The sequence below is a fragment of the Lepisosteus oculatus genome, chromosome 1 (genome assembly GCF_040954835.1).
Source record: "Lepisosteus oculatus isolate fLepOcu1 chromosome 1, fLepOcu1.hap2, whole genome shotgun sequence".
Classification (NCBI taxonomy): Eukaryota; Metazoa; Chordata; class Actinopteri; order Semionotiformes; family Lepisosteidae; genus Lepisosteus; species Lepisosteus oculatus.
In genome coordinates this window covers 1,378,490-1,403,962 of record NC_090696.1, presented here as the reverse complement: position 1 = coordinate 1,403,962, position 25,473 = coordinate 1,378,490, and the positions used below count along the sequence as shown (strand labels likewise).

Below are 25,473 nucleotides of genomic sequence, written 5' to 3'. Positions count from 1 at the left end.
GCACAGCGCATCAGCACTGCACAGAGACCAGGGCAGCCTGCACTGCAGCTATAGCACAGCGCCTCGGCACTGCACAGAAACCAGGGCAGCGCCGGGCTCACCAGCTGCACACCACTCTTATCTGCGTTACCCAGCTGTGCATCAGGATGAGCTTCAAGGAATCTGCTCACAATCCCAATGGTACAGCAGCTCACAATGTTAAGCACGGACTTAAAAGAAGAGCAGAAAATGCACACTAGGACACAACCAAAATGAAATGATCAGAAAAGGCTGCTGTAAATTGTATTTTTAAACCCTGCAGTGAAAACTATAGCACTGCATTGGGAACTTTCAGGAAATGTTTGTTAATGCTGAGAGGTTTGGTTTGAGTTGGAATTCTTTCATCTCAAGAGTATTTTTTATAAGCCACTTGCTATTGTGTGTGTGTGTGTGTGTGTGTGTGTGTGTGAGAGGGGGGGGGTTGTTGGTACAAAACTTACCTGAAGAAAGTTACAAAGAACTGCACCAGGTCCATGAAGTTACTGTGCTGGGAGAAGGCAATCTGTCAGAAAGAACAAATGAAAATAAATAAATCATTAAAGACCTTCAAGAACACCCAGATACTGCATCTGATCAGATCTGATTTCAGATTCTAAGCTATTGTAGGCTGAACAAAGATGCAAATGAAGAAATTAGCACATTTAGAAGATGGCAAAATGATCTTGCTTTACCACAAGGGGGCAGCAGCTCCTTCAGAAAATAATTGTATCTATAATTGTATCTATAATGTACTGTGCACAATATTCTAAACGTCTTAATAGTGCTTGTAAAGACATCACATGATTTAAATGCTTTAAATGTAACGCTTTCAACAACATTTCATTTTTTGTATTATTGCTTCAATGCATTGTTCTGAACATAAAATCGAGAACAGCTAAGCATTTTTCATTAATAGCTTCCTTCAAGCTCAGAGTTAACCTTTTTGTATTCATCCTGTGAGTTTTTACTACATTTGCAATATTCTGAAGCCACCTACATTATCTGCCAGTTATCTGCCTTGTTTTGAATTCTAACTAATGATATATTTTTTTAATTTCCTTTCCTGCTTCAGGAGTGTTTCCTAATCTGCGTATTCTGGTAACATCTGTGAACGTTATTAGTTTACCGACTATACCAGAATCTTTTTGCAAGAAATTCACTTTGAAACACTGTGTTAAAGGTAGGTCATGAGGTAAGGGAGTATGGGCTGACATTTCACTGACAAGCTGCAAATGAAAGAGAAAACTGCACCAGGTAGGACGTCAGTACATCTCTAGATATCCAAGTGTCAAATTATTATTTCAGGAGTAAATGCCAACCATGTTAGAGCTCTACAGCACTAAAGGGGTCTCAAGGAGACAGCACACAGATCCCAGCATCAATTTGATCAGCTCAAAGATTCCTGCAGAGGCCGATTTAAGGACAGGGTCAGTGAAAACAAACATGCTGTGAGGGGAAGGAGGAAATCACCATCATTAAAACTGAAACAGGTTGTCTCAGCAAATGCTTTTAAAGCGCTGGAAAAGGCAGAGAGTTGTGACAGAAAGAGCACAGCATCAGTATGAAAGTGTGAACTGGTGTCCAGAACACTCCATTAAGAGCTGTGCCATGTGGTAGAGACTCATGGCAGCAGAACTGCCTTCACAGACTATTAGCCTGAGAGAGCTGGACACTTCACAGCAGCCAGGGGGCACTACACTGAGTCTCTCACCAGAGCGGAGCAAGCCAGCTCTTTGCTGGCGATTCTCCACGAGAGGGCGGAAGCCCTCCTGATCTGTACCCTGTCTGCAGATGGACTAACAAAGACCGGGGTGGGGGCACAGAAAGGGCCTCTTCTCTGACAACGGCTCGCTTCAGCCCAGCCACTGAAACAGCACACAGGGCAGTCAAGAAAACTGCTGAGGAGTGCTGAACACATCTCTAGCCACACATTGAGGATAGTTAAAAAAGGTTGTATAAAGCTGGATTTATGTAGCACTTCTCATCTCAAAGCACCTCAAAGTGCTTCAGGTGTATGAGGGGACCCCTCACCCCCCACTGAGGGGCAGCTACCGGCTGGGTGACTCACGACAGCTATTCTGCAACAGCAGCCCAGTGGGAGAAACGAGAAACTGCTTAAGAAATAAATTATTAAAAATTCAGAATTTAAAATGAACTTTAGAGAAGCCAGACTTAAGGCCAGTAGGTACTTAGCCAGGACACCAGTGTTAGCACTCCTGCTTTTAGAGTCGGGGGATCCTTAATGATCAAGTTGTGATGACCTCGATTAAGCAGTTAATCAGATGGACAACCTGAAGGAAGACACCCCCTACAGCAGAGTGTCCTTAGTCTTTATACTCCATTCTGGTCTGGGAGGAACAGCACCACCTACTGGCACACCAGCGCCACACGCAGCAGACACCTGGGTTTCCCTAAAGGTCTCCCTTCCCAGTACTGACCAGCACAGCCCGTGACCTGACAAGATCAGGCTACTAGGTCAGAACACTGCCAACTTGAAGGCAAGGATCAGCTTCCACAAGAGGCTCAGCAGTCCGTGACGGTCTGCCTTCATGTGCTCTACCCTCTTTGCACTCATCTGAAACTGCATCCTGAATGCAGATATGAGCAGGAACAAGTAAAGGATTATTCCAGCTGAAAAGATGAAAAAACAGTTTCAGCTGCAGACCTCCTTTCACTCGCACCGAAGGCGGCTCCACAGCCAAAACGTCGAGTTTCTTTCCAGCATGGAATCAACCTGATACCGCCACCTACTTGATCTACTACAGACATAACCAGCCATGTTGCCCATTGGAAACATTCAGAAAAAAGTTCAGCCTCACTGTTAGATTAAAAGTTCACCTCCGTGTCTCTCTACGGCAAACGTCTTTGACCCAGGAAAACATAAATGCTTTTCAAAATCAATCAAGCATTGGCCTAATTTTACTAATAGGGGCTAAACGCTGGAAACATCCCCCCTCTCTATGTGGGCCAAACTCCGCGAGTTAATAGAAAGCCTTAATTAGATCTCACACTTTCTGTTTGCACAAGTGGAGTGAGCCTATTGAGTTTCATCTCTTTCTGCACTTCCCATGGTCCGATTACTGCTGTTGCCAATTGCCAACAGTCAGTAACGTGGCAGCAGCTATGGTGCTGTGATTTTTAAGCATCTCTGATGTGCTTGAGCTCAGTTTGAAAGCTTGAGCACGTTAGCAGCTTTTAAAAATCAACCAAGGACTTGAATGTTAAAGAATGTTAATACATCCAGCTGTGGTTAGTACCGATAGAGTGTATATTGACAGCAGCGTATCTAATTACCTCTGTTCCAGTGCCATTCAGTGAACAGAGAGCCAGGCTCTGGGAAATACAAACTGGCATATTCTCACAGTGTCACACTGCCCCCTGCTGCCACAAACACCGAGAGCTCAGAGCAGCCTGACTCCCTCTGCAACCCTCATCTCAGACTCACAAGGAGACAAGGGAACCACAGCAAAGACTTCGAACTGATCTTTCCCCTTTCGAAACCACAAAGACAGCTAGATACAATCCTACACAACTATAACAAAACACTGCAGATTAGTGCAAGAATAAAACTTTAGAGGAAAGCGAAACTGTCCTGCATGGAGACAACATTTACATGACATGACATTGAGGGGTAATTTTTACAAAGCTTGGTAAGGGACATGAACTGCATTGTTTTCGTTCAAGACACTAATCAACCTGTAATATTCCATGAAAATAGGAGTACTGCTGCCCAAACACATTTCCTATAAAGGTATGAATGTTCTTTAGTTTTTAATAGTTCTAAAGTCTGACAGGTCTGTAAAAAAAGAACTCACTGCTGTAACAAATGTACCCAGCTGTCACTAGTTACGGTGGTTCTATCAAGTTAATATTTCAGAAGTGTTGTCCTTTTGATCAAGACCAAAAAAGTCCAGGCCCTGTAACCTGTCAATGCAGGAGGAAGATTATTCCTATGATCCCAAGATTATACCCATTTTGCTCTCCTCTGGACAGATACACGAGCAATAAAACCAAAATATTTATCCATGGTGATAACCAAAATTGTACGCAGTGCATTGTACCATTTTTAACATAAGTCAAGCGTATGTTATGTGCCTCGTTCATGGCTCCACCTTTGTAGGTGAGGGGTCTCCAGTCCTGGTCCCGGAGAGCCTCAGTCCTGTAGTTTTTTCAGGTCACTATCAATCCGAAGGTCTCTAACCCCGTAATTCTCATAGGTCACCCTGTATCACCTGTTATATAAAGATGAAGTACACCTGTTCAAGCAGCTGAAGAATGAAGCCAGTAATGTATCAAAGAAAGGAACACTGCTCCTTGACTGCTGAAGGATATTATGATTTTTTCCAGAACATTCTCTAAATTAATTAACCATTGTGAAAGTGTTCCAGGTCTGCATAAAAACCGTTGGACTAGAGCTCTACAGGAACAGGGTTCAAGACTACTGGTCTAAAAAGGTATAAATGAAGTGCCGAAATAAACACCTTAGCCTTTTTTTATAAATTCTTCAAGATGAGCATTTCTCATTTAGTTTCTATAGTTTGGGTATTTGTTTTGTATGTATTTTTTTACCTGCACATAACAAACTGCACTTATTTACATTAAACATTGTTGTCGGATGTTTGCCCAGTCTTTGCTTAAATATTTTTGTAGTTCCTATGCAACTTCCATAATGATCAGTAATTCTCCTGATTTGGTATCATTTGCAAACTGAACTAGTTTGCCATTTCAGGATCTAGATCACTGACAAATTAGGAAGAGCATAGGTCCCAGTACAGATTCCTGTGGTTCTCAATTTATTACATCATCCTAATTTGAGTCATTAGTAAACTCTAATCCGTACCCTGTCATATCGCCAATAACAAATTCTTATTTCAAATACAAACACAACCTGGAATGCTAAATGCTGGCAATTTGAGAAGGAAACATCATTGAGGAACTTCAAAAGCCCTCTGAAAATCTAAATATATATATATTTCCGTCTGTCCATTTATTAAACACGATGTACCTTTTCAGAATTTGTGCCACTTCTACCATCCTGCCACTAATCCCAGTGCCATTCAGATGCTCATCTAGTTTAGTTCTAATTGTTGTTTCTATAACCTTCCATGTAACAGAGCAAACTGGTCTGTAATTACTCAGTTCAGTTTTGCCATCCTTTTTATGGATGGGCGTACAGTAACCAATTTTCCAATCAGTGGGCATTACTCCTGTCTTGAGAGACTGTTGGAAGTTTGTTACTGCTCGGTAAGTAACGTCTGAAATTGGCAGAACACAATCGGGCCCTGGAGGTGTTTATCTTCAAGTGTTTTGAGTACTTATAGCACTTCTACCTTTTCTAAACTGATAACATTCAATACAGAATTTTATTTTTACTCAGCTTGAGACACAGTTTCTTTTTTCCTTGGTAACAACTTAGCAAACTATTAATATAATACATTAGCCCTGTGATTCCTGGCCCTCACCGTTTCCCATTTTTAAAATTTGAGATGTTTTACAATTACTCCCTTGTAATATGGTCTCTCCTGTGACATTTTGAAGATCTTTCTTGCTCCCTAAACCCTTCTTATTTAATCATCTGGGCCCCTGCTTTCCTAACTCTCACTCACTCATGGGACAGATCTGCACTTGAAGCAGAATATAATTAAACTGTTGCCATCAGTTCTCCACCAACGCCATATCTATCCTCTCCCATTTCACCTCCCTTTACCTATTCTCTCATGCCTTCAAACTGCTTGCCTGGAACTGCAAACCCGTGACTTGAACTCTACCTTTAGTCATGATTGTAGTTCCCAATTGGTTTTCTCACCTGTTTTTCTCACTCTATCATGATTATCTGAAAAGACCAGATCAACACAACTGCTCTCCCTAAGGTGCTTAAACAAACCGAGTAAGCAAGCTGTCATCAACCGTGTCTACCACATCAGTTTCAAATGCTTTTGCACATACATCCCTGATTTAATTACATAAGTCCCCAATATGACCGATGCCTGAACTTGGTGGTTTGTAGCCATACTCTAATACTATGCACTGTGAATGTTTTCTATAAGTCTGACCCACACAGATTGTGAAACCCATGATTTCTCCAGACTAAGTTCCTGCACTTGAATAGGGTTACGGATGTATGTTGGATTACCATTCCTCTCTCTAGGAAAGACTGTGCACTGATGTTGCACTCATCTCCATCACTCTCCACTAGCCACGTTTCAGTGATTCCAATTAACATCAGAATCAACTCCTCACGCAGCCAGTTCCATTTCCTGCATTATGTGTCTAAGTGTGAAGAAGGCTCCACGGCCGAAACGTTGTGTTCTCTTTCTTCTTTTTTTCAGCATGGAATAAACCTATTACTTATTATGTGTCTAATACTCCCGAAAAAAGCTTTAACCTAAAGTACCTTCTCCTTCAAATCTTTGTTTTCTCTGTAAGTTTTTAAATCTACTTCTTGTGTATTTCTCGTTGATTTGTTAATGTTTTTGGATTTCTTTGGTCTTGTCCCAGCTGGCTCATTCAGATGTACAGTAATTGATCAGTTCTGTCTTCACCACACCCTGTCCTCAGCCCTGTCGTGTTGAAGGATTCATAATTGCCGTCTTCTAGCTTGTTTTTGATTTGTTTTGTAGACTGCCAGCTTACCCAGCTTGTAAAGGTACCTAGCAGTATGCTTTTACAGACTGACCTAATTAAAGGAACAGACTGGATAGAGGTTTTCTGACAATAGTGACTATAATCTAGCAACGTTTAATATGTACCTCATACCACTAAAGCCTGAATTTTCTAATTTCTATTTTTAATTGACCAAAGTAGAGTAGAAAGTAAAGAGGCAGGGCTAAAAGAGAATAAACTGGGTACTGAGAGATTCAGAGTCAACAGAAGAAGCACAGTTACAGTATGCTTCAAAACAAGTTAAAGGCTCCACAACACATTGATACCTAAAACAATGACATCCAAGTCTAGGAAAACATGGCTAAATGTTTTCCTAGAAAAAAAAATAATCAAAAACTGAAAAACAAAAATCAAAAGGAAGAAGCCGCTTTTACAGAATGTGCCCAATATTCATACACAGAAAAGAGCTGCAGGCCAAGCTAAAAGAAAGACATCAAAATTGCCAAGAGGAAAAAAGGAATATTGCAAGAAAACAAAATGCAAACCTTTTTTCAGCACAACAGCAAAAAAGCTGTGAAAGAAGAAGTAAATCACTTCTAAGATAATAGGGTTTAATTTGAAAAAAGTCCAATAAAAGGGATCCAGCAGTATTGTGTAATTTTTGAGGTTCTGTATGTATAAATGCATCTTCAAACTTATAAAACTCTGGAGCCCGATGGTCCAAACTGAGGGATATTATTCATTATTATTACCTTGGATTTTTCTCATTCTCACTTAGGGTGGGGACTATACCCAGAGACTGGAAAATTGCAAATAACACCAATCCACTAGAAGAGCAATAGAACTAGGAAATTACAGATCAATCAGTCTTCCAAAACTGGAAAAGTTGTGGAAATGACATGGCTAAACTGCAGAACACTGACATTGTAACAGACAGCCAACATAGATTTAGAGAGATGGTTTTGTTTGCTTTACTAGATTTCTTTGAACAAGCAAATGGAACAATTAATAACACCAAAGCAATGATACATTTTCATTTCCAGAAAGTATGACTAATACCCCTCATAAAAGCTTCACTGTCAAATTAAAAGACATGGGAATACAAGGTAATGTAGCACACAGATTGAGACTGGTCAACAGACAGGAAACAGTGCATCATCTCAAGAGGGCATGACCTTTCAGCACGTAAGCAGGTGTCCCACAGGGATCATAAGGGGTGGCAAACAGAAAATTTGGAAAGAGAATTACAAAGAGTTATTAGTAGCAGCTGTAGTTTAACAGACCCTTACCCAGGGTGACATACAATTTAAGACCAGAAATGTATATGCTCAAGGGTTGATATGCACTGGAAAGGCCTGTTCAGACACAGCACCAGCGATAGCCTCAGAGCAACAAGACTGATTACTGGTCACATGGGATTATATAGGCAGGTTAAGGGAGCTAACTATTATGTTAAGAACAAAAAAGATAGAGATGAGACTCGATTCAAATATGTAATACCCTAAGTGGTACCAACACTGCAGGTCAAGGGACTATTTCACAATCAGTAGTAAAACAAGGACAGATGGACACAAATGGAACCGAAAGGAAATGTTTTGTTCTTGGTGCTAAATAAAAAGCTTCTTTACACCAAGGGCTCCCCAGCAAGGTGGCTAAGGCCTACACTCTGGGTTCCTCCAAGTAGCAGACTGACAAAACTGTAGATTCACTTATTAACTACTATATTAACCTTTTTAGTGATACCCCTGTTACACTATACCAATATTGGTCAGCTTCTCATGGTATAAAGGTAAACCAAGTTTCTCCAATATGCAGGTATTTAACCTCAGAAACCATTTTCCTTTGCATTTCATGTATTCTACACTTACATCCTGTTGTAGTACACAGCCTGTCTGTTCCTTTGTGTTCCTCTGTCCAAGAACAACAGTACAAAGCCTCCAGGCCCAGGGCAGACTTGTCAAACAGCATCAGACTGCTCCACATAGCACAGCTCTCTCTGTAGATGCTCTGGCAGACAGCAGGGACTGGTCATGCCTCCTACTTGGATACAATAAACTCTGAGGGGCTAAGATTTTCTCTTTAAGCACAGAGGTGGTGCCGAATGCCAGCTACACTCGTCAATTTAGCCACAGAAGACTATCTCAATGCACACATCTTGCTTAACACCAGCCCGCTCCCTCAGCTTCTCTCAGCGAGAGAAGCTGTTTCCCAGCCCTGGGTCGCGAAGTGCCGGGATGTCCCATGGCTCTACGCCCTGAGCCACACGCGCCCCCAATGCACTCAACCTCCAGCCAGTACAGACCCCGCAGTGTGAGGGAATACAAATACACAGCCCAGATCCTGGCCTACTGTCCTCAGCCTGGGCTCCACACAGGGAAGATACTTTCAGTCCTTATTTGAATTTTGCTAACCTCCTCGGTGGCAACCCCGAGTAGAAATCGGGACTGTAATCCTGTGCAAAGACTAGTAATCTAGTAAAACTAGCACAGCTCTGTCTGAATCTCTGAACCAAAATCTCGACCACCACTGAACTCCCATTCGAGTGATTTGTCAGTCACACTGCAAGAGGCAAATGAGAATAACACAGTAAACTGTGCTGCTGCAACCAATAAAGCACTGTGTGTACCAAACTGCTGTGTAGGTTAAACACTCAAGTCTAAGATGCATTCGGTAAAAGAGTGTTTGTTTCATTTGTTCTTGATAAAACATCTTAAATTATTAAAGCCTAGCATTTATCTTTACACCTACGGATGTTACATAACGAAAGCCAAAACTAATGTTGGAATAAAATCCATTTTTAACTTTTGCATGTTAATTACACAACCATATAATCAAACACCCTGACACAATTCATCACATGTGCTGAACCCATTTAATTGTCAGATGAATGTGGTTGATGACTAGGGAAGGTGCCATTAAGCCTTAGTGTGTTTATTTCAATCTTGTCATCATCTCCGATCATGTCTTTTTGTTTTTTTATTCAACCAGGTACATCAATGGAGAACAACTTCTCATTTACACAAACAACCCAGGGACTCATTCATACAGCAGTGCTTGTGTCTGGAGCCAGCCAAGCACAGTGCTCTGTTCAGGGGTACAACAGCAGTGTCACATCCAGGATTCGAACCCACAACCCCCTGCCCAGACCACATTGCTGGGCTCTTCTTAAATCCACACGCTTCACTGCTACAGCCAACAAGCTTTAGAGCTGGGGGCCAAAAAATAATTTAAATAAATTAGATGTTTAAAAATTACTAACCCGAACTCCACTATGTCTCTTCCTCGCTCAAACCTGTTTTCCTGTTTTTTTTCCGGCCTTTACATCTGAGCCTGGGAGTGACCACTATTAGCCATGCTACGCCCTGCTTATTCACACCCCATCTCTGTTCCCTGGTCCCCCCCGTCCCCCGGTCCTTACCCCAGCGGCGCAGCCGACCAGACACGCACTCCCCAGGAAGGCTCAGTACCGGGGTGTCCCCCGGCTCAGAATGATGGCACTCTGGTCGGGGGCAGCCCCCCCCTTTCTGATACCAATAAAGGTTTCCAACGCCAGCAGAATCCTAACTGCTTCTCTGGTGCCCCTTGTGTCCGAAAAGCCGGAGACAAATCCTGTACACTGCTACAGCGCCCGGTCAGATGTGCCCACTGCGTCTCTGTGCCCATCACCCATAGGCTGGCCATTCCTCTGTTGACACCTCTGTTCTGGACCACGGCCAGCGCCTTCCACGCCGGGTCACTCCGGACCCCCCCGCACTGAAGCAACAACACATTTTCACGTGGGATTCAAAATCACAAAAAGTCTTGAAAACTTACACCGACGGCAGCAAAGAGGCAGGAAAGGCAGAACAATATAGCAACAGTGAAAACAGCTTCAGCGTTCATGGCTCGCAGAGAAAAGGCCCACGTACTCGCACCAAACTCAAACGGGGGAGAGAAAGTTCACGACTGCGGCGCGGAGCTGTGTGCACAGCACAGCCAAGGCCGCCGACGACTGCAGGGGGGAGCGGGAGACGGGAGCAGGGCACTGGGGCAGGAAACGAGGAGGGGGAGAGCCTCGAGTACAATAAAGTGAGAGAGGGAAAGGAAAGCCAAACCACTTTTCTCTCTCTCTCTTTTTCTGGAACTGAAGTATTTGAAAACAGCGTCTGTTTCTTCCACAAATCCGCCCATTTCCTCTCCCGTTCCCAAACCTAGCTGTGCTGTTAAAGGCACAGCTCTCTGCTTACTGAGGGGCCCTGGCAGCCCCAGCTCTGCAAGAAAATCCAATAACCACAAGACGATAGTGTGGAACAGGTCATACTGGAAATATATTTTAACCCTTTCCATCCATCAGCTGCCATTCCGGTTAGTGTGCGTGCACAAACCCTTGCGATATTGATAATTACTGAGGCCAAAATCACTTGGGAATGCTTCACTATCCAGATCCAAAACTGAAAGGCTTGAATCACTACACCACCACCTAGTGTGGGGGAATGTTACTTTTAATAAGTAATACCATTGTTAGAAGTTACTTGTGTACATAAAAACACAATGGGGACAATAATTGTATGGAGTTATGGAGTGTGTATATAAAGTAGCATACCTCTTAAATTAAATTTAATTAAACTTCCTAAATAAAAATGTAATCCCTTACACAACTAACTTCTAACTGCAATGGGTTACTTTTTCAAATCACTTTTCCCGACCCCTGTTAACAGAGCAGGCTGTTTTCTGGAAGAGGAAATTTAAGTACTAAGCATGTTAAAAGAAACCCCCACACCTTCATACAATCTGAGGAAGAATTCTCCAACTGCAGGATAACTCCATGCTTTTCTGGTGCAGCACAGCTAAAAAAACCTGTCCTAAACATAACATCACTTTATTAGCCCTATACAATTCTTGCATTAGGAATTAGTCTTTTCGTTTACCCCCAGCTTGCTCTCCATGAGACACAGACACACAGACAGGGAGGGATGCTTGGGGTCAGAGCACAGGGTCTGCCATTGTGCAGCGCCCCTGGAGCATTTGGGGTGAAGGGCCTTGCTCAGGGGCCCAACGGAGTAGGATTCCTCTGCCGACTGTGGGATTTAAACAGGCAACCTTCTAGCCACAGGCGCAGATCCTGAGACCGTTCATCACCTTCAGCCCGTTCTGTTGTGCTCTTTGTCAGAGCCCTGTGTGCTCGGAGGTGTTGAAAACTCTCTCATAATAACATACAGCCGAACTAAAGAAGCTCCCAGCCTGGACACTTCTCAGTGGGCCAACGCCTGGTAACTACAGTGAAGGAAATTACAAGAGAAGAAATCACCTTGGTTAAATGTACTGAGAGAGCAACAGACAACCTGGAAATATTAATGTTAACGAGTACAAAATTGTTTTGTTAAACACTTCTTGAAGGCTACTCAGATCACAGCTTCCAAGTGCGGAAAAGGGTGTTATTGTGAGGAGGAAACGTGGCTCGTGCCCCTGACTGCGCTCGGCTCTGCAGGTTGCATGACTAAGTGCCTGGAGTCATGCATGCAGCAGTCTGTATGACGCACCCCGAGGTCTGTCTCCTGCTGGACACGCATTAAAAGACAAAATGTGTAATAAAGGCAACTAATACAAAAGGCCTGTTTTTAATCAAATAATGGAACGCAGCGAGGACATCTGGCACACAGTCTGCACACACAGATCGCCTAGCTGCTGTCTGTCCCTACAAGCTGAGGAAAAAGGACACTTTCCCTTCTTCAAACACGCACATTTCAAGAAGCATATTACTTTCGTGTAACATGATGATGATGTTATCCGGTCAGTCGGATCCGACTCTCGGCAATCCTATAGGCCATCTCTCGCCACGCTTTCCGGTCTTGGACTTTCTCTTTCAGCTGTTCTATGCCTAAGCCAGTGTCTGTTTTGATGGTGTCGAGCCACCGTGTTCTTTGGCGGCCTCGTCTTCTTGTCCCACTGACCATTCCAGCATCATTGCTTTCTCCAATGAATCAACGCATCACGTGACCAAAATAAGTGAGCCGGAGTCTGGTGATCTTTCCCTCAAGCGAAATCCAGAACCTCTTTATTGGTGACCCTTGCTTTCCATGGTATCCGTAACAGTCTTCTCCAGCACCATAGCTCGAAAGTATCCATCCTCTTTTCGGTCAGCTTTTTTCAGGGTCCAGCTTTCACACCCATACATTGATATGGGGAACACAATAGCATGGACAATTTTGCATTTGGTTGTGAGGCTGATGTCTTTGCTCTTCCAGATTTGGTGCATGCTCAGCATCGCACTATGGCCTAACGCAATTCGTCGCCTGATTTCAGGGACGCATTCTCCAGTTTGGTCGCTCATGGATCTTGGGAAGCAAAACCTTGACGCATTCGATCTCTTCATTACTGATGGTTATTTTGACTGCTCCATTTCCAGCTGTTGTCATGATCTTCGTCATTTTGATATTAAGGTGGAAACCCATCTTTCCACTTCCCTTTTTGATTCTTAAAATGAGGTACAGTATTTCAGGCCATCTTTCGTTTCCGCCAGTAATGTTGTATCATCAATAAATATTTCTGCCTCCAATCTTCACACCGATTTCCAATTCTTCCAGATCTAACTTCCTCATGATCATTTCCGCGTAAAGATTGAAAAGAAAAGGGGACAGAATACAGCCTTGTCGCACACCTTTCTCGATTTTGAACCATTCGGTGTCTCCATGTTGTGTTCAAACAGTTGCTTCTTGATCTTTATAAAAGGATCTTATCAGCTGGATCAAGTGTGCTGGCACACCCAGTTTTTGCAGGGCCTTCCATAGCTTATCGTGTTCGATATGCAGTCGAATGCCTTACTGTAGTTGATGAAGCAAATGTAGATGTTTTTCTGATGTTCATGACATTTTTCCATAATCCACCGCAGATTTGTGATATGGTCACGGGTTGTGTAACAAAAATTTATATATGTAGTGATGATTTCAATTAATTCTACTTTACTACTGTACTGTTGTACTATATTCTTACTGTTCTGAAAGCTCCAGGGCTGTCCATGTTTATACTTTACGCCCTTGTCTTCAGTGTAGTATCTGCAGGTACCGTTAGACAAGCCTCACGCCAGTAACCGGTCACAGGAGTGCAAGCTGTGCACAGACCCTTCCAGCACACTTCCCCATCTCTTCACTGTGGTGAAAGGCCAGGACAGGAGTCACTTCTTGGGTTGTTACACAAATGGGTTGTGGGAGTATGGACCAAGCTACCCAGCCATGTTGTTGAGGCTGACTGGCTATCAAACAGCTGGATGAGAGCCATTCCGCACCTCTTGTGCTCTTCACCTTTCCCTTCCTGTCAGCACTCTCCTCTAAGACCAAGCAGTCAGTTCCAGTCTCCAAAGCATGCAAAACTAAAACAAGTGCATTGTTCCCCTTTTTGAAGATAGCGCAGTTTTATTTACATTCCAAGGACGGCAAATGAACAAGGTGCCTTTGAGAACACGAAGCCCTGAAGAGGAGGCCTGTAATAACAGATTCAGCACATTTTCATAGCCTGAGGCCAAGTGAATAAATCTGGTTTGAATTAAGCAGACTGTTGCTCCTTCTTTTCGTCCACGCAGGGCTCGACCTGCCAGGAGAGCAGTCAGTCACTCGACAGCAGTAACCCTTTCCTCAGCTTTCCACCCACGAACCCACAGTGCTGGACACACAAAGGGTAGGAGGGGAATGGAACAAGCTAACAAAGTCATGCTAGATTCTCAGACCAATTAACTAATAAGTACCAAAAGTACTTTTACTCCACAGGTGAAGCGGTGACTCTGTGGCTAAGGATCTGCACCTGTGGCTGGAAGGTTGCCAGTTCAAATCCCGCAACTGGCGGAGGAATCCTACTCCGCTGTGCTCCTGCGCAAGGCCCTTAACCCCAACTGCTCCAGGGGTGCCGTACAATGGCTGACCCTGCGCTCTGACCCCAAGCTTCTCTCTGTCTGTGTGTCTCATGGAGAGCAAGTTGGGGAATGTGAAAAATACAATTTCTCCTTATGCAAGAAATTGTATATGGCCAATAAACCGATCTCTCAAAAAGAGCTCCCTGAAGGGCCTCCCCCTGGTGTTAACCATCTGGCACTTTCCTAGAGTGGTGCTGTACCTCCTACACCTTACACTCTCCAACTAGTCTAGCTGCTCGGAGAATCCCTTTTCATCACCCCCATTTATATCCCTGGTTACATTAACAACTGGGCTCGATAACCTGTTTTTTAAACACGACTCCTGAGGTGCCAGGCAACATGCCAGGAGTCCGGATGTCTGGCTTCTTCTCCTTGCACTGCGCTGCCACCCCTGGGGGCAAGCAGACCTGAAGACTACCACAACCTTTCTCACCTGAAGGCTTCTCACAACCTGCCAGACGACCTCCCAGCAAGCCAGGGTCCCGGAAGGCGGCAATCTTTTGGCCCCTAAGGCAGTACTTCCAGCCCTGGTCCGGCAGTGGAATAGCCTGGATTTGAACCTGGGAATGCCAAAACACAGTGCCCATCCTGCCCTCAAGCTGCCTGGGAGGCCTGAAAAAGGCACATCGAACCCATTCCCTTCCCCTGCTCCCCATGCTTGTCAGTCCATGATCGGCACCCAGCACATGTTTCTCATCACTACACCTACACAGTAATTATTTTAACTCGGAGGTGTAAAAAGTGTTTAATAATCAATGCCATATTTGAAGATCATTTTCTATTTAAGTCTTAAGCTATTTGTAGCCATTTTTTTTATGAAGCAGTCCACTCTGCGCTTAGAGCTAGGATTGAATGAAATCAGCACAACTTCAGTCTTACCATGGTTCCCGTCACCCCAAATCTAATTGATCCCGATTTCAATTAGTCTTTTCAAACAATAAAAAGATGGAGAATCTCCCAGAGCTGTTCTAGCATAACGTAATCAGTGAAAAGAAGCGACTGTCGCTGCACTCAACCACTTGTCATAACAGACAATATTAATTACTTCACTCCCCACGACTCCGTCATGGGAACCTGAATGATGCTTTTACAGTAACTCTTATTGTTTTTATTACTTATGTTTTGAATTTCTAATGACTAATAACTGGTAATCTATGCTGTTAACAACCAAAAAATAAAACACGCCACAGTGATACCAGAGACCACATGGAGGTGCAGTTAACAGGTGAAGCTCCCGATGTGTGCTGTCCCGTTCGCTCAGTAACTACGCTCCCCTGCGCTTCAACACTATTTTTTTCATTCACACCGCTGGTTCCCAGGGTAAGACAGAGTCCAGGCCGCTGGGACTCCTTGCGAAAACCTCACGGACAAGCAGCTCGCTGCGGCCCCGCTCTGCATCTCATCGGGAGCCAGGGCGCCCGCCGACCTCCCCAGCACACCTGGCCACAGGACGCCGCAGGTACTGGTTCCAGCCAGGGTATAGGCCACAGAGCAAAGCTCGCTGGGACACACAGGGCACCATGGACAAGGCATCCTGTCGGTGGTTAATCTGCCATGACCTAAAGTTGAACTAAAAAGTCTTTTCACCCAATCAGGCAGATGCTGAAGCAGCTGCTGTAAGATTTTCTCCTGATACACAGCTACAAGCCAGCCTGCTCATATCACAGGAGCACGCTAAGCCCAACTATGGCTAACTCCGAGTCTCTTATTTACTTTTAATGTCTTCAATGCAACACTGCTGACACTCACTGCTGCACTGTTTTGAGGTGTGCTTAACTTCTGACAAGGCAACAGTTGAGAAACAGAGCTACCCTTCACACCAAAAACATCCAAAAATAAAACATTCGAAGAATTACCTTATTGACTGTAAGTTGCTGAACACAATCCAGTTATAAATAAAAGCAGGCAAGGTGTGAAAAGACAACAGCAGTCCTCTCCAGAGGAGTCCCGTGTAGAGCGCAGATGTCACACGAGCGCCATGAAGACGCTGAGCGAGCCCTGCGGCTGGCTGAAGGCAGGCTGGGGAAAGGGAGGGAGCTCGGCGAGGGCCAGACCTCTTCCAGAGGAGCAGAGGCAGGGCTCTGCCTCGTCAGTCTGCGCCGCACCCGAGACTCACAGCGAAAACACACGCGCTCCCACGCACACACACACACCCTCACGCCCTCTGATCTGGGGCCAGTGGCTGGATCTCACTTTTCAGCAAAGAACATTTTATTACCTGGGTCTGGCACCCATTACAGAGAGCTGCTGTTCCAAGGCTGGGAATGTCGCAGTGCTTCACATGCAGTACAGCGGACTAGGAAGGAGGCCGGCATGCAGACAGGATGGAGCAAGAGGTGGGCTAATTAGCTATTCTGATGTTTTTTTAATAACCAAATGCTTTCCTGGCTGGAAGAGCAGCTTCAGTAAAGCCCCTTCTCTCCATCTCCACACATTCTCTGACCCTAGGCTACCCCAGTCAACATCCCTACAGTACCTTTCCGACCCCCTCCTGGCTGTGTACGGGCTGCCTGGGCACCCTACACTCACAAACTACAGTTTTATTTAAACTCTTTAGTTTTATTGAAACTCCTAACATATACACGAGGATCCAGATAGCTTGATAACAGCATCCTGATACACTTTTCTGCCTTTAAAGTGTTACCATTACTACTACTATTACAATTACTGTATGTCAACACTGCTGTTGTAAAACTAATAGCCCCCTTGGGGATAATAAAGACTCTTTCTCTATGAGTCCTGAAAACCAGAGACATTGCTCACTCCCTTTTCCTGCATTTCTTTAGGGCCCATCTGACCAACCGCGGGACCTCCTTACCAAGTGCTGATCTGAAAACAGGCTGTATGTTTCTGTCCACTGGTCTTAAGCGAGTCACTGTCCACTGTCTCAGCTCCTCCCAGTGATTCCTCTTCACTGCACAACCAGTCCCCTCCTCCACCAGTACTCGGCGCATCTACACCAGACACCTCCCAATGTACATATCTGCTGGACCAGGAAGTTGCTGAACCCGTGGCTTAAGTTGAAGACTACGATGTATTTATGTTCTTAAGCAAAGACAGCAGAACTCGCTTGTGAGCCGCTGTGTTACTGTCAGCTCTCCATCTTCTGGTCTGAACACTGGAAAAACGCTCCACAAAATACCACAAAGACTTATACAACATGAGCGTACAGGTACAGAACTGTTACAGGACTACAGAAGCGTCTGCACGCGCAGCAAAGCGCTACTGAAACACACACAAAAGGTGGTGCAGACAGTGAGACAAAGCCACAGCTGTGGAGAGGGGAGAGCTGCCTAGAAGTTGGAATGAAAAGCAGAAACAGGAAGCAAGGCCAACACTGAAGCATTCTAGACATTCAGACAACCAAAAAGAAACAAAAAACGCAGAAATGTTTTACACACTTCAACAAAGCCAGGGAATGCAGTCACGTTTTAGAGTGAACATCTGAAGACTTGGAAAAACATCATTTTATATACTGTACACGTGTTTATATTCACCTCAAAGGATTTTATTTTGTCGAGACTGAAGCTGCACCAGCTACTCTGCCACATAATCCTGTGCAGGATCTGTGGGCTGTCCCGCTCCGCGGTCCTTGTCAAGCGGGGCATCACGCGGGGGGGTGTCCCGGTCAGTGGGGCGTCACTGTCAGCGGGGGGTTGTCCCAGTCAGCAGGGGGGTGTCCCGTCAGTGGGGTGTCACTGTCCGCGGGGTGTCACTGTCCTAGTCAGCGGGGTGTCACTGTCAGCTCTTGTCTGCCCACATGCAGTGTGGCTTGTGGAGAAGCCAAGAGCCCCCGCGGCAGCTAAATAAACTACATAAATAAACAAACACTTTCAAAAATGTGGCTCAAAGGAAACAAAAGCCCATTCACAGCCTCAGTTTCCCACTGTTCTCCTAATCACACCAGCTATATCAACCCATTTAGAGTGCAAATCAGTGTTCTCAGATAAAACATTCATCTGACGCACAGACCTCCACTCAAAGCATAGCTCAAGCCAAGGCCAGGACACCCCAACCCTCCAAACTCGTTTTCTCAAGATTCTGGGTGCAGCAGGAATCATTCATTCCTTGGCAGAGGTTTATACCTTTCCAGTTCTGTAAAAGCAAGGTGACAATGCACTGTGGAAATGGATTTAAAGGCAACTCAATGACTCAGAATAAACAGCAGTCTATTCATATATATAGGTTTTGGGATGTAGGGATTGAACCAGGAAGTAGTCAGGGGACTACTGGGAAAGGTAAGAAGGTCGATGTGTTTGAAACATCTGCCTGCAGGAGGTGAGTCTTCAGATGCTCAAACAGGGACGCATAGAGGTTAAACATCTACCTATAAATACATTCATACCAATGTCACATAAGCTAAAGTTTCAAGGACCAGAATCATGTATACAGAACACAAATGAAAAGGGCACCTGCAATCAAGATCACGCATTATAAAATGTGCAACACTGTTAGGACTCACAGGGACACCATAAGGGTAAAAAAGCTGACCTTTTGTCCACTTGCTCAGAGGTACAATGTTTTTCGAGCACACTTGAATTAGATGCCTCCCATACATTGGGACACTGCCATAGTGTAGGTACTGTATTAAAAAGAATACAAAACTTCTCCTTGTCTCAGATCCCAGACCTCAAGGCCAGAAAGGACCAGTAGCCATGGATCAAATGTGCTCAAGGTTGGTAACCAGCAAGAAGTCTGTGTTTCCTTGGTAAAAGGTAAGAAGGTGTGTCAAGCCAAACTCCCACAAGCAGTCTTCAAATGCAAAAAAAAGTGGATTTATTGCCAAAAAAATAGGAGTACTCTCCACACCTTTCCTCCAAGGCACCCTCTTCCATACTGAACTCTCCCAATCCCTTTTACAGCCCCTCCTCTTCTAAGGACCATCCTCTGAAAGGGACTCGCTCACATTTTCTTAACAGAGATGGGCAGATTGATCAAAATAAAGTATTCAACCATCCGAAAAAACCTTTTAAATTTTAACAGAGTCATGCAACCGTGATATATTCACTTAAACAAAACACCTAACCTTACATCGGTTATTTATAGATGGCTCACCAGTAACCTTTCCCTTTAAGATCATTTGTGTGATACTACAAACAGGAAAGGTGTCTGGTGGCCATCTTGATCAACGCAACACAATACAATACTCCACTGGGGGAAACACTGCATTGATTTTAGGGAAACAACAAAAAGGGTAAGTATCATTCACATTTCATTCGTATCACATACACTCTCTCAAGCATGCCAAAAGCGTAGGGGGAAGTATTTAGAGTATTTCACATTCAGAAAGAAAAAAATAACAAGCACTGTGTCTGTTACTGCTCCCTTTATTCAAATTGAAGACAGTCAGTGTCTAAAAAACCCAAGAACAAAAGAAAGTTATACACAAGAGGATGTGAATGGACCTCAAAGCAAACATCCATCATTTGCTGGCAAGAATAGTTCATTTCTAAAAATTTATAAAATTGTTTTTATTGAAAGGTATTCCAAGGCTAGACAATCAGCCTGCTTGTCAAACGGTCAGCTTTCTACGCTCCTGTTTTACATAATGCCTGTAGAAATCACAAAGTACTGTATCTGTAACAATGCTAAGAAATACTCATGGTGTTAAACATCTGCTGTTAAGATATTTCTATGCCATGGTATTTGCTTTAATAAGCAATTGACAAAAATAGGCTATTCTCTTCTTTTTGGGGGATGTATTTGTAGTTGAACAACAATACAATAAGCAATTGACAAAAATAGGCTTTTCTCTTGTTTTTGGGGGATGTATTTGTAGTTGAACAACAATACACCCTCCCCTCCTTGTTCACAATATGTTTGAATGCTTTTGAATGGTACGTTTCAGAAAACATCTGGGAAGAGCACAAAAACCAACAGGTCAAATTCCTATCTGTGGTACCCCGTTACATTCAATATTGTGAGGACATCCAGCAGAGAGGCATCCAGAAAATACATTTACCATTATAGCTAAAGAACACAGGCCCAGCCCATGCAGTTGCAATTTTGTTGGAGCAAGAGGTTTTATCAGTGAACACTAGTGCTCTAGTCCCTCATACTGGTACTGGGTTCAGTTCAGGTCAGGAAACTCAGGAACACTAATGGTAAATCAGATTCTTTACATCTCACAGCCAAGGAACTCAATCCTAACAGCTCAGCAGAAACGCCTCTGTTGGACATAGTAGTTCAACAGTGCAATCATCGGGCTGCCAGATTCAACAGAGGGAACTGTAATTGTTGGGCTGCAACATGCTAGCAACTTGTTTTCATAGCTTCCAACATTCATTTCCACCAATATAGTACCAGGCTTGATTCTCTTTACAAGATCAATCTGCCCTCCTTGCAGAAAAGGTGTTGTGTGTAGCTTTTCTTGACAGGTGTCAGACAGACACTTTAACACAAAGAATTATTTAACACATGTGTCACTCTCCTTCATTTCTGAATTTGCAAACACAGCTTACAGAATGCAAGCTCTCAGTTTAAGCAAAGCAAACTTCTTCTGAATCACTGGAAGGTTAGTTGTTTTACCCTTCTCCTGGGTACTTGACCCAGACTGCTCAAGTTACACACCCTGTTGCAGAACAGGGACTCCGGGTTAACAGTGTAAATGAGAAGTTGTTCTCAATTGAGTTACCAAAATAAATAAAAAAAACATGGCTTTTGTGTTTCCCATTTCAAAACCTAGTCCTATCTCAGTTTTTTCCAATAAAGTTCAGCTTAAGACAATTTATGGAGACAATGTAGAGGTCTCTGATAGTTGTAAGCCCTAAGGCCATGACACATGGCATTGTCTAAGGAAGAGGATGATCATTGTTCTAGGACTCAAGGACATCTGCAAAGAAAGTTATGCACAAAAAACAGCCCTGTCATGCACGCAGTTTTACTGGGAAGATCAAATGGTGGCAGAGCCATTCTGGTGAGGCATTGAGAGACATCAGGTACATTTCTACTGTACATAAATGCCAGTTGTTTTCTCTCAGCAGAAGGATAGCCAGCAGAGCACCAAGCAGGATGAGATCTGCCAGCTCTCACACGATGCACTGCAAGGCTGGGCCAACAGCTTGGATGCAACACTGCATGTGTAGTCCTCCTTACTACAACACTTTGCCCTGGGCAATGCAGTGTAAACCCCAAGATTTCGCATTGCTAACACATTTGCAAAAGCCTTAAAGAAACTATGCCTGCTGAGAGGAATCTCAACATCTGCTTATAAAGACACCAGATGCAAGATGTTAGTTATCAGATTTTTCTCTCATTAATATCATAGCTAACAGTACAGTGTAAAACTGCAGAGTGGTATTTCACACTAAAAGGGGTGCGCACCAGTTGTCTTTAAAATCTTCCAGTTCAAAGACTTTCTTGCGCCCAGTGTTACAGTCTAAATATAGACCATAACGCTCCATTAAAACCTTTGGAACATATTGATTCTTACATTTAGAGATTTGCTGCCGGAGACGATGGGAAGGGAGACATGGATATTAAGAAAGGCTGATTTCTTAACTCCTCTTGTAACTCCTCTTGACTGGATGCTGTTAAAAGTAATTTTAAAATGTCACAGACGCACACACTTCAGAACACTGGAGGCCTCTCTGCCATCTACACTTTTGGCCCTCAGCTTCCCGACACCTTCCGATTAACCTAACAGATCACAGGTAAGTGGGACGAGGAGAACTCGTCACTCAAAACTCCAGAAAGAACTCAAAGCTTCCACACAAGTCATTTTTCATTTTTCACTTTTCTGAACTCCATTCAAGATTACTAACATTCAGCTATGACAAGCCCTGCCCACCGGTCCCAACCACAGCAGGAGATACACTGGGACAGTGCCAACATTGAGCATCTCCGAATGGTTTTTGGAGTACATTTCGGTGTGATTTAAATTAAGCTCCAGAAGTAGTTAAACCAAGATTTAAAGTATGCAGAAACAAATTTTATTACTCCTAATGAATTATGTTTCTTTATATCAGTAAAATGTGCATGGTGAACTAATAACAATTAGCTTTGATTGTAAACAGTGGTTTCAAAAAGCCATATTTATTTTTCAAATACAGTGTCAGTTTAATCCTGTTCAAAGTGATGGACTATATTTCTATTTTAACTCATTCCCTCAAAACAATGTAATTTACCTTCTTTCTATTCCTCTGCAGTTGAAACAATATTTAAGATGCATTATAAGGATGTGCTTTTAACTCAGTCTAAAAGGGTTTTGAACCCATCTCATTTCAGGATGTGTTTTTTGGGCTCACTTCCTGGTTGAACTAATGCAGAATAGTAGACACGTGACACTAGTTTTTTATTTCACTAAAAGTACAGTTACCAATAAAAGATCGCTAGCTTGCTCAAGCATGGTTAGATACCTGTATATGTCACCCAGAGACAGGCTGATATAACTGCAGCAAGCTGGCACGTTTCACTAGCGTACTTAATCATGAACGCCATTCATGCACACACTGGCTCTGTGCTGATACCGCAGGTGCGACAATTGCAACAGGAGATTCATTTGCGAAATTGAGACATGCTCACCTGGATTTTAATTGGCCAGGTGAAGTTGCTGACATACACAAAGAAGGTAATATTGGGATTGTTGCGGAAGTCGAACTTCTCGTTGGAGAAACTGTCCTTGTATTCCTTGATGTTGCTCCTGGAGACTATGGGGATCTCCTCACCTGCCTGTGTGCCAGCTGTGGAAGGAGCAGAAAGAAGGTGAGGTAAGACAGGGGGCTTCTCCTGCCCCGTGAGCACTGTGAGCCTGTGATGAATCCTGCACAAAGTCACCATTTATGCAAATTTGGAATTAACAAAGCAACCAGGGACAATTTTGTAATTAAGAACTAAGTAATTAAACTGTTAATTAGATGATTTGACAGCTCATGGAAAGAGCTCCCATGGCCAATGGCTCACAGCCATCTTTACCTGCAAAACTGGTCGCCCAAGTAATGTTGAGATTGAAGTTCTTTGATGCATTGATGAACATGTCCAGGTCCCGATTTTGCTAGAAGATCAAAAGAGAAGATATTTTAAAAACCTGGCAATGACATTAAAATGTAGATAAATATAGAGTGGTATACACTGAATGCAGTACATGTAGCTATCGGGAAAGGTTTTCACAAAGTGCTTTATGGTACATGTCTTTCAAACAAAGGAAGCTATTTCATGAATCAAAGTTACCCTAACAAGGACAAAACTGCTAAACTTCCAGGTGAATCCTTCTGCGTTTTAATCAGTGATTACATTGTTATGACATAATGAACAGCTCATACAGCTATTTGTTTTTGTATCCTTTCTCAATTTAGTGTTTTTTTTACAGAAAAAAACATACATTAGCCTGGAAAATCATGAGTATTTCCTGCAAGCAGTTACAGCTCCTGTCAGGATGATACATAACTAGTCCGGAGCACAGCTAGCTCTGGAAAAAGTGCAAGCACATCCAAACCAGGAATCACATGAATGATTTAGCCCCTAACTCTGCCTCTTTATAACGGGGCACCATACGTTCATGGAGCGGTATGCCCTGCCAGGCCGGTCAGGGTCCCTCAGCAACACCTGCAGGTCTCCTGGGCAGGAGGAGCCCCAAGAGAGGACACAGAAGTGCATCTCCAACGTGGCTGCCAGCAAAAATACACAGCGACCAGCCCTGCTGCACTGCAGAGAAGCCACAGGCTCGGAAGAACTGAGCAAGCTACCAAGACAGTCTGCATCATTGACCAGGGGGGGCAGAATACACAGAAGCCATTGGTGGCTGTGACCTGTTTACATTTTTTTTTGTGTTGCACACTCGGGGAGACAGCTCTCATAATGACTCCTCGAAGTGCAGAGGAAAAACACCAAAACCCTTTACTGCTGAAAGGAATGTGCTGAACACAGAAATTCACAGCAGGAAGATCCCGATTTGAAATGCACGCAGCAGCAACAGAGGGACAAGTGAAAAAGAAAGCAGTTCAGCAGACAGACTTACCTCCTCCGGTGTGGCAACAAAGTTAATGGCCGTGTAGTAGCGATCGTCCTCTTGGGACAGGCTGAAGGTGAACTGGTAATCGATGAGCAGGGTATCTGCATGCACACAGAACAGACAGGACGTCAGCACAGAGGCCCTGCATACCTTCAAGTCAAAGACCAGGATCCAGGCAGCCCAGTCAGTCATGGCACTCGGGCACAGCAGCTCGTACTAGCCAGGAGGCACCAGGGTTCCTGCTCCTTATATCATGGCCAGTGCCATGAGACTTTTAAATGACCAAGTGATCAGGTTCTTAGTTTACATTCAATCCACAAAACAGTACCCCCATAATACAATGTCCCCAGACACCATATTGGGACATTGGTGTGGAGATTCTAGTACAAGGGAAGAGTGCCCCCTGCTGGTCCAACAATGCCACTGGCAAATGCTTACCAGTACCGATTAGTCCCACTTTCCTAAGCCATTAAGCTGAGATGAGATCAGGCTACAAGCAGGTGATATTGCTGCCACCCATTCTGGAAAGAAGGCAGATAATTGGTCTGACAGCACACCTGCCACACTGACAGTGGCAGAGTGACCCGTTCACAGGGCACAAGCCAGGATATCTGCAAAGGAGGCTGCACTGTCTGCTATACAGAGCAGAGGATGATGGTCTGAACAATTCAATTCCCATTCAATTTTCTAATTTATAATCCCCATTACCGTTTTGATTAGTTTAAAACAATCAAGGCCCTGCCCTGGCTGGTAGGCTGGGATGTTTCCTCTGAGACAGGGTTACTATGAGTACACACTCACAGACAGGTGGACTACACGAATGGCGTGTGGCTTTGTGAGTCTGAACCCTTAAAGGGTGAATCTAATGCCTCATGAGACAGCACTAGAAGATAAAGTGCTCCTTGTGAGCCATGAAAGGGGCTTCCCCAGAGATTGACGCTCTGTCACGGCTACAGGATTCAAAATTGCTCCAAACAAAAACTAAAAATAGTGATGGTAGTCATGATTATATACACGGTAT

General features: G+C 43.9%; 1 protein-coding gene across 2 annotated transcripts in view; it reads right to left on the bottom strand.

Moving 5' to 3' along the window:
- The window catches only part of atrn (attractin), a 151,434-nt gene that overhangs the window by 52,494 nt on the left and 73,467 nt on the right, over nt 1-25,473 (bottom strand). The window contains exons 22-25 of one of the 2 annotated variants that reach the window (XM_006629110.3): nt 24,459-24,553; nt 23,417-23,495; nt 23,027-23,184; nt 480-541 (exon numbers count right to left, since the gene is read on the bottom strand). In XM_006629110.3, the coding sequence (XP_006629173.2) occupies nt 480-541; nt 23,027-23,184; nt 23,417-23,495; nt 24,459-24,553 (394 nt within the window). Of the gene's footprint in view, nt 1-479; nt 542-19,812; nt 22,033-23,026; nt 23,185-23,416; nt 23,496-24,458; nt 24,554-25,473 lie in introns of those variants that run through there. The other variant, XM_015343835.2, reaches the window with a different exon arrangement.